Below are 10,052 nucleotides of genomic sequence, written 5' to 3' on the forward strand. Positions count from 1 at the left end.
TGACTACAGCTCTCCCATGAAAATTCTCTGCTCTAGCTAAACACACTCCCACTGGAGTATGGAGAAAGGGGATCCACAGAAGAGCCTAAACCTGAACCACTTCCACGTATTTGCCCATCCATTTCTCCTCTCTGCCCAATACTCTTCATATTCAAATTCTACCAGTCCTTCAAAGATCAGATTAAGGTGCAAACTTTCAAAAGCCTTCTCAGCCTACTCTTCCAAATTAATAGTGCATATCAACTTCAATTAATTATAAACTCATTTGTTTCATTTTGTATTATTTAATAGAAACACTGGAATTTAATCTTTGTGGTTTTTACATTTTGTTTTTTCCACTAGATTACCAACTTGATGGCATGAACCAATTATTACAATTCTTTTGTAGCTTCTCACTGTATTAGGCATAGTTTCTTGGATAAATTAAGCACATGTTTACATGTTTTAAATAACTTTGTATTGATTTGCGTATGTGTGAAGGAGGTATGCCATACTTGACTTTAGAAAAAAGTCTCATCTAATATTCAAGGAACCAGTCTACGACTTTTGTTTATTATCTAATTTTTTGAAACACAATCTATATTTACAATCCTATTAGCTGTTACTGGATATATATGGAAGAATATAACACTACTTCTTCTTTATTACATATAATTGGGAAACTCTTCTGCCTTTGCCATTAAGTTAACTATACATTAAGACAGTTCACATAACTTTATTTTTTATTTTCTGTTTTTATAGAGATGGGGGTCTAACTATGTTGCCCAGGCTGGCCTCGAACTCCTGGGCTTAAGTAATCCTTCACCTCAGCCTTCCGAGTTCCTGGGATTACTGGTTTGAGCCACTTAGCCTGGCAGTTTACACAACTTTAATTGCTGGTTTATGTATAAATTTCCTTCTCTAATCTAGTCAACCTACTATTGCATAAAAATTTGCTGAGTATCTCTCAAGATATAGCCCTCATAAAGGGTTTTAAGGCTCTCAAGAAGCTTAATATACAGAAATAAACTGCATTGGCTGTATATTTGCACATAAGTTGTAAACTTGGCTGCTGCAGAGCAATTTATGCATATACAGTACCTGTTTTTTGGTATAACAATTACTAATATACATTCCCCTTTAAGTTGTCTAAAAAAAATCCCTATGTACTAATGAAATCTCTGCCATAGGATATAAAGAACACGAAAGTAGTAGAAGACACATTTCTTGTGCCTGATGAATTTATACCCTTATCAGGAAGATAAATATATGTATAAATTGTATCTATAGGAAATACATAATATAGTGTGATCAGACTGAATGACTTGATAACTGAGAAAAATCAAAATAAACTGAATAGGAAAAATTGTCCTAAGCATTGTATTTAAATACCATACCTGGATTAGGACTCATTTTATGGGCATATATCAGTGCAATTAGAGAACAAAGTGATACATCTTGTTTATTTTTAATAGCCTCAAATTCTCGAAGAGCTTCTTGAGTTTTACCTGAAAATCAAGATTATGATATGAAAAACTGTTCTTAGTACAAAGCAAGAATTCAAAACTGATGGAACATGTTTAATGATTAACACGTACCTTCCATTAATGTGCCATAGGCATGATAAAACCTGAAGACTGGATCACTTCCATACCTCTTAATTCCTTCACTGGCAACCAGTAACACGTGATGGAAATATCTCTCTTGACAATAGTAATTAATCAAAGTCTAAATGGAAATAATGAAAAAATGTTATAAAGGAATTCTGGTGCTCTGAAATACTCTTAAGAAGCAGATATTAATCTAACATCTAGAATAATGTAAAATTTAGGCAATGTGACTTTTTTCTTCCAAGTTTCTTAAAATACTGTTAATGGCTAGAACTCAATGCTAAGAATTGCAGAACTGAATGATCATAAAATTACTGAAATAATTCAATGTTTTCTAATAATTTAAATCCTTTTTCCTAAAGTTTTTGTTAACAGCATCGAAATGAGGCTGCTTTCGCCATTTTTCCTTTGCCCACATTTTCTTGAATGTTTTAGAAAACAGAAAGGCAGACAATAAACAGGAACTAAAAAAATAAAAATTAAAATTAAAATTAAAAAAAAAGACAAAAGGCTTCCATTGCCAGACCATAGGTTTCTTTAAAAAAAAAAAAAAAACCTCCTTTTCAAAATATCCAGTATTTTATTACAGCATTACAAAGTAATGACAAATTAAATTCTTCAACGTATCATCAAATGTTATCTTACTTGGCTTTGAGTTCTGTGACAAATAAATTGTCAGTTAAAAATAAATAAACTATTTTTCAATGAAAATGGTTGTCTTTAAGCTTTTTCCAAAATTATATTATTTCCATATACAAGACAAAACCATCAGGACCTACTAACTTCTGAATAAAAATGGGCCTGTGTTGTCTACCATTTTTCTTAGGATTATGTCTAAGGCTTGGTTGCTAACCTAATCAAAGACAGAAACCACACTTTCCCGCCATCACTACGATACACCTGATTCACCAGAAAGCAGTTTGGGCCACCCCATACCTCCTACCTACCTGTACTCTACAGCTTGTTCAGTAGCAGTGAGAAATACAGTAACTAAGTGACATGACTAAAATCTAAGGGTGTCTAGACAGCTCTGGTTTTTTTGTTTGTTTGTTTTGTTTTGTTTGAGATTCTGTTACTCAGGCTGGAGTGGCGCAATCTCTGCTCACTGCAATCTCTGCCTCCTAGGTTTAAGCGATTCTCCTGCCTCAGCCTCCTGAGCTGGGACTACAGGCACGCACCACCACGCCTGGCTAATTTTTGTATTTTTAAGTAGAGATGGGGCTCCCCATGTTGGCCAGACTGGTCTTGAACTCCTGACCACAAGTGATCCGCCCACCTGGGCCTCCCAAAGTGCTGAGATTACAGGCGTGAGCCACCACGCCGGTCCGACAGCTCTGTTGTATATCGTCTCTTGCTTTTGGAGGGCTATAGTCCATGTACTTCTCTAGATCAGTTAGGCGACTGTTCTCTGTAATTTTACTCTGCCTCCCTCCTTGTGATCACTGCTCCCTACTCTCCTTTTTAGCCACGTTTCTTAAAAGTGTGATCCACACCCCATCTCCAGACCCCCACAACACACTTCAGTGAAGCGCAGTTTTCCTTCAATGCTCCATTCCCTAAAGTTGCAAAATGACCTCTTACTTTGCCACAACTAAGGACACATTTAATACGTTACTTGACTTCTGCACACTATCACTAAGTATCTATAATCCTCCTGAAAGGCAGTGGCATAGAACCATAAAAAGGACAGGAATTTAAAGGCAAAAAGACCCGGCTTCAAATCTCTAGTCCTTCTTACAATGCCTCAGTCTGCTCATTTATAAAATGTTGTTAGTAATGCAAATATATGGGTCACTGTGAGAATTAATTAAGATATCATAGTATAAGAGTTCTATTCTGAAAAAAATAAGTTCCTCTGATCCCATATGTTAATAGAATAAAAAAAAAAGTGTCCTGCCAAGACCTCTTGTCTATGTTCTAGATTCGTATTTCCATTTTCCACCTGCTACCCAAGTCAGGTACTCTGTTACTCATGAATCCTCCCTTCCTATTTGCCCAGTCTCTCTAAGTCGAACCACTCAGTAGGTTCTTCTATTTCTCTAGTCTAACTCCCACTAAACATACCTAGTGCCACTGCCTTGGTTCAGGTTAGATTGTTCAATCCAAAACATTTACTGACTGCCTACTGGTACCCAGGCACTGGGCTAGGTACTATGAATAGAAAGATGAGTAAGACACGGTTCCTGTCCCCCCAAAAAACTTATATTTTTCAGATGAGACTGTAATCTGAAGACTAACTGAAATACAATGTAGTAAATGTAAGAAAAGAGCTTATAAACTGCTTTGAGCATGTGGGATAGTAACATTTGGACAGCTTTGAAAACTGAATGTGGTGTGAGGGGAGGATGGATGACTAAAATCAAGGGAAAGATTATTGGGGAGGATTTCAGAGCTGACTCTTGAATTGCAAACCCCTCACTCTCCCTCCACACACATACACACTCTATTTCCTTTTCATGATTCTTGAGGAAGGTATAGGAGTTAGGAAGAGGAACTGCAATAACACAGATAAGAAATCATCAGTGGTACATTGGGATGGTAGTGGTGATGAAGATGAGTAAAAGCCACTCCATACTCTAGAGCAGGGTTTGGCAAACCACAGTCTGTGGGCCATATCTGGCTGGCTGGTTGTACAGCCAGTGAACTAAGAATGGTTTTTATATTTTCCAGCTGTCAAGAAAAAAAAAAAAAGAAAAATATTTCATAACGTGAAAATTCATGAAAGTCAAATTTCAGTGTTCATAAATAAAGTTTTATTGAAACACAGCCATGCTCATTTAAGTATTGTCTATGGCTGTTTTGAATGACAATGCCCAAATAGATATGATAGACCATACGGTACATAAAGTCTAAAATGTGTACTATTTGGTCCTTTGTTGAGAAAGTTTGCCATTCCCTGCTCTGAGGCTTCAGACAGAGAGTATTGGATGATGAGGTTGGAGAGGAAGGTGGGGTGAAGAGCCTCACATTAAGTACTTGGGCTTGATCCTCAAGTCTAAGCAATGAGGAACCCCATTTTTACATTAAAGTGTTTTTATTAGAAAGTTCATTTGGGTGGCAGTGCAAAGAATACATTTAAGGGAATGAAAAAATTTAAGGATATAGGGGGATAGCTAGAACAGAGGATAATGTAAAACTTCAGGCAGAAAAACAAGACCTTTCAGCATTCCCTAACCTCCCGCACCGCCAAATTGTCCTCCATCCACTTATCACCATCTCACAGGATACACATCTTATTTACCTATTTGTTGTCTGACTCCTCCTACTCAAATGTAAGCTCCAAGATTGGAAGAGTTTTTCTTGGTTTTATTATTTCAGTGCGTAGAACAGTGCTAGATACATAGGAGGCATTCGACAGATACTTGTTGAGTCAACTGAATTCGGGTTTTTCCCCAGCATTAATTAGCCTGTAAAATCTGAGAAGGCAGAAACTGTTCAGTTTCGCTCACTGCCATCTCCAGCTTCTAATGGACATACAGTAAACCCTTCATAAATATTTGCTGAACGAGTGATTCAGTGAACAAATGAATAGGGAAGACCAACATCCGAAAAGTTATTTTATTTTCAAGCCTCGTGTCTTTAACTGTTTTATATCAGCCTTTCTTAAGTTGACCGTCATTGCTGAATGGATGAGTCAGTGATAAACAGATTAGACCATCACCCTAAAATAACGACTCCTCCACTTTTAAGTCTCACGTCTTTAATGGGTTTCCTATAATATATCTTTCTGGGCTCTTTTTACTGTCCAGTGTGGGAGCTGACACTAGTTTGCCTTAAGACCTTAAAAATCGTACCTGGAGGCGCAGTGTCATAGGTAACCCAAGCTTTTCTAGTAAATATGATGCAAAAGTAAACACAACCAACAGCATGGGGACTAGCAGCAATTCAGAAACAGCGCGTGGGCGGGCTGCCCAGACCTGGGCTTCCCCAGCAGGGCCCGCGGAGACCCGCCGTAGGCAGAGGCTGCAGGCCCACCCTGCAACCCGAGCGGCCGGGGCATCGCAGAGAAACAGCGGCCTAGGGAAGCCACCCGAGCTCCCTCCGCGCCCCTGGGCCAACAGGCCGCAAAGGAACTCCGCCCGCCCGCCCGGTCACCTTCAATTCCTGCGAGTCCATGGCTGCCCCGAGGCTGGGCCGCGGGGATGGGGGGCGTTGTATCGCCGCAGCCCAAAAGAAGATGCACAAAGAATTCGGTGTCCCCCGCCTCCCGCAGCCAGCTAACTCCCAGGGAACGGCGGGAGGGGCGGGGTCGCGCCGCCATTGGCTGTCGGAGGGAGGGGCGGGCCTGTGTGGTGGGGATCGTGCTGTAGTGGAGAAGGCGGGGCGGGGACCGGGAGGGAGAGCTGCGAGGGCGACCCGGGAGGATTGGGGCTGGGAAAAGGGCCTCCGTCGGGTAGTGCAGCTGGAAAAGGAGGTCACACTGGGAAACGGCTGTCTGAGGACAGTGGGTGGACGGGCCGAGGAAATTGAATTAAGGAATAAAGGAAACTGAGTAGGAAGAAGGGGAAGTCTGTTTCGTGTCACTGGTTGTAAAGGAAGACACCATTTTCTGTACGTTTGTCTGGAGGCCGATTCCCGCAGTGCGGCTCTCGGCAAGGCTCTGCCGGCGCGGGAAAAAGCGGTCAACTTTCACGTGGGCAAGTTGTTTTATGGCCACAAGGTGGCGCAGAAAAATACCCGTTTTTAACAGAAATGCGGTGAGCTTGGGCCCCTCTTTGCAGGCGTTGCTGCAATCTTTGTTAGAATGCATGTTCAGTTAGCCCGTTTTTACCAGCCCCGATAATAAGAGGGACAAATAAGTTAAACTTCCAGAAAATTAGTGTCTGTGTTTTAAATGATACTGTTGATTTTAAACTGAGAATAAAATGAATCCCAATACAAATTTTTTATGTTTGCACCCAGTAGGCAACTCGATCAGTTACACATAGATTTCTTAAGTCCAGAAAATTAAATGGAAATATAATAGACTAAGACATTTTCTATTTCTGCTTAAATAAATATTTAAAATAGTGCTTAAGGTCTGAGATTTAAGTGATCTTCGCAGAATCTTTCACGTGGATTCCAAATTTTGATCCTAGTGTTAATTATCTTACTTTAGTTGACATGATACGTAGTTGTCTTTTTCAGATTGTAAGTTTCTTAAGGAGTTTATAAACTGACTTTTCCCCCATGCCAATAGGTTATGTAAGGACAGTCTTGAGAAAAAAAGGTAGCTACTATCCTAGGCTTTAAGGTGAAGCACTATTTCTCACTGGTTTCTTTTTAAAGGAATTCACCACATATTTTCATGAGCATTTTTTTTCCTTTCCAATATTCGTAGTCCAGCTAAATGTCTGTGGTGATGAACAACTGTTGATATCCGTTTGTCTGATTTTCAAAGCTGCGGATTAATCCGCACTTGGTATACAGCAATAAGTTTGAGTTTATTCCTCAATAAGTTTGCAACTTTGGGTAAGTCATAAACTTTTTAAAAAGAAATTATTTATTTTAGGCTGGATGCAGTGACTCATGCCTGTAATCTCAGCACTTTGGGAGGGTGAGGTGGGCAGATCACTTGAGGTCACGAGTTCAAGACCAGCATGGCCAACATGGTGAAACCCCATCAGCTCACCTGCCCTGAGCTCGAGTTCTCCTCCGCGCTAAGCTGCCTCCCCGCGGGGCAGGGCTTGGGACCTGCAGCCCGCCATGCCGGAACTCTCCCTCTGCGGTGGACTCCCGCGCCGCCCAGGCCTCCCCAAAGAGCGCCGCCCCCTGCTCTGTGATCTGGGTCCCATGGACTGCCCAGGGCTGAGGAGTGAGGGTGCAGGGCAGGGAACTGGCGGGTAGCTCCACCCGCAGTCCTGGTGCGGGATCCACTGGGTGAAGCCAGCTGGCCTCCTGAGTCTGGTTGGGACTTGGAGAGCTTTCATGTCTGGCTGAGGGATTGTAGATACACCAATCAGCACTCTGTGTCTAGCTAACCTAGTGGGGACTTGGAGAACTTTCCCGTCTAGTACTGTGTGTCTAGCTAAAGGATTGTAAATGCACCAGTCAGCACTCTGTGTCTAGCTCAGGGTTTGTAAATACACCAATCAGTACTCTGCCTCTAGCTCAAGGTTTATGAATACAGCAATCAGTACTCTGTATCTAGTTACCCTAGTGGGGACTTGGAGAACTTTTGTGTCTAGCTAGAGGATTGCAAATGCACCAATCAGCACACTGTCAAAAAGGACCAATCAACTCTCTGTAAAGTAGCCCAATCAGTTCTCTGTAAAATGGACCAATTAGCAGGATGTGGGTGGGGCCAGATTAGGGAATAAAAGCAGGCTGCCAGGAGCCAGCCAGCAGCAACCCGCTGAGGTCTCTTTTCACGTTGTGGGAGCTTTGTTCTTTTGCTCCTTGCACTAAATCTTGCTGCTGCTCACTCTTTGGGGCCGCACTGCCTTTATGAGCTGTAACACTCACCACAAAGGTCTGTAGCTTCACTCCTGAGAGCAAGACCACGAACCCACCAGAAGGCGAAAACTCCGGACATATCTGAACATCTGAAAGAACAAATTCTGGACACAACATCTTTAAGAACTGTAACACTCACTGCGAGGGTCTGAGACTGCATTCTTGAAGTCAGTGAGACCAAGAACCCACCAATTCCGGACACCCTTGTCTTATTTTAAATTTTAGAGGAAAGGCCCTCAATTTTTCCCTTTTCAGAGCAATGTTAGTCATGGATTTGTCGTATGTGGTGAGGAATGTTCCTTCCATACCCGATTTGTTGAGGGTTTTTATCATAAAGAGAAGTGGGGTTTTTTTGTTTTTTGGTTTTTTTGTGTGTTTTGTTTTTCTGAGGCAGAGTCTCCGTCACCCAGGATGGAGTGCACTGGCGCAATCTTGGCTCACTGCAACCTCTGCTTCCTGGATTCAAGCGATTCTCCTGTCTCAGCCTCCTGAGTAGCTAGGATTACAGGCGCCCGCCACCACGCCCAGCTAATTTTTTCTATTTTTACTCCAATGCCTTTTTTTTTCATCTGTTGAAGTGATCATATGGATTTTGTTGTTGATGGAGTTAATGGGAGGTATCATGTTTGCATATATTGAATCATACTTGGATCCCTGGGGCAAATCCTAGTTGATTATGGTGAATGGTACTTTTAATGTGTGGTTAAATTCAGTTTACTAGTATACTGCTGAGGATGTTTGCCTCTTTGTTCATCAGTGATATTATCCTGTGTTTTTCTTCTTTTGTTGTATTCTTCTCTGCTTTTGGTAGCAGTATAATGCTGGCCTTGTAGAATGAGTTCAACAGCATTCCCTCTTACTCAATTTTTTTTTTTTTTGGAGAGTTTTAGTAAAATTGTTACTACATTTTCTTTAAATGTTTGGTAGAATTCAGCAGTGAAGCCATCAGGCCCTAGGTTTTTCTTTGATGAGAGACGTTTTCTTACTAGATACTAGTTTGTTGAAGTTTTGTATTTCTTCATAGTTTAATCTTACTAGGCTGTATGTGTCCGGGAATTTATCTGTTTCTTTTAAATTTTCCAATAGTTTGGCATATAGTTCTTCATGACAATCTGTAATGATTCCTTGTATTTCTGTGGTTTCGGTTGTTATGTTCCTTTTTTCATTTTTTATTTTATTTATTTAGGCTTTTCTCTTTTTTTTCTGGTCTAGCTAAAGGTTTGTTGGATTTTTATCTTAAAAAAAAACAACTTTTCATTTTGTTGATCTTCTTTTTTGTTTTTATAGTCTGAATTGTATTTTTTCCTGCTCTAGTCCTTATTATTTCTTTGTCAACTAATTTTGGGTTTGATTTGTTCTTGCTTTCCTTGTTTCTTGTGATGCATCATTAGGTTCTTTATTTGAAGTCTCTCTCCTTTTCCGATGTAGACATTTATTGCTGTAAATTTCCCTCTTAGAATTGCTTTTGCTGTATTGTCTAGATTTTGGTATGTTATATTTCCATTTTCATTTATTTCAATAAATTTTCTAATTTTCTTCTTAATTTCTACATTTACCCATTGTTTTTTCTGGAGCATGCTGTTTAATTTCCATGCTGTGTAATTACATTGAAGCTTCTGAGGTTTCTCTAATTGATTTCTACGTTTATTCTACTGCGGTCAGAAAAGATACTTCATAGAATTTCTACATTTTGTTTTATTTTATTTATTTATTTATTTTGGAGACAAGGTCTCACTCTGCCACCCACGCTGGAGTATAACGATGTACAATGATGGAGTACAATCATAGTTCACTGTAACCTCGAATTCCTGGGCTCAACTAGTTCCCTTCTTCTGCTTTGGCCTCCTAAGCAGCTAGGACTACAGCCCCCAAGATATCACGCGTAGTTGTTTCTACATTTCGAATTGGTTGGAAGCTGTTTTGTGACTTAAGATATCATTTATTCTGGTGAATGTTCCAGTATTAATGAAAAGAAAGAATGTTATTCTGTAGCAGTTGGATGAAATGTTCTGTGAATGTTAGTTAGGC

The 10,052-nt window shown here is 40.3% G+C and overlaps 1 protein-coding gene across 12 annotated transcripts in view; it reads right to left on the minus strand.

Annotated features, from left to right (window-relative positions):
* TTC21B (tetratricopeptide repeat domain 21B) overlaps positions 1 to 5,822 on the minus strand; it is a 97,262-nt gene extending 91,440 nt beyond the window's left edge. For all 12 annotated transcript variants that reach the window (XR_012421176.1, XR_012421175.1, XR_282616.5 and 9 more), the window contains exons 1-3: positions 5,685 to 5,822; positions 1,578 to 1,707; positions 1,377 to 1,487 (exon numbers count right to left, since the gene is read on the minus strand). Coding sequence is in view for 6 of the 12 variants with exons in the window: in XM_065525599.1 (XP_065381671.1) it covers positions 1,377 to 1,487; positions 1,578 to 1,707; positions 5,685 to 5,705 (262 nt within the window). In the remaining 6 variants the exon portion in view is untranslated. The remainder of the gene's footprint in view (positions 1 to 1,376; positions 1,488 to 1,577; positions 1,708 to 5,684) is intronic.
* Positions 5,823 to 10,052: the final 4,230 nt, after the last annotated feature.

Source organism: Macaca fascicularis, chromosome 12, assembly GCF_037993035.2.
Source record: "Macaca fascicularis isolate 582-1 chromosome 12, T2T-MFA8v1.1".
Lineage (NCBI taxonomy): Eukaryota > Metazoa > Chordata > Mammalia > Primates > Cercopithecidae > Macaca > Macaca fascicularis.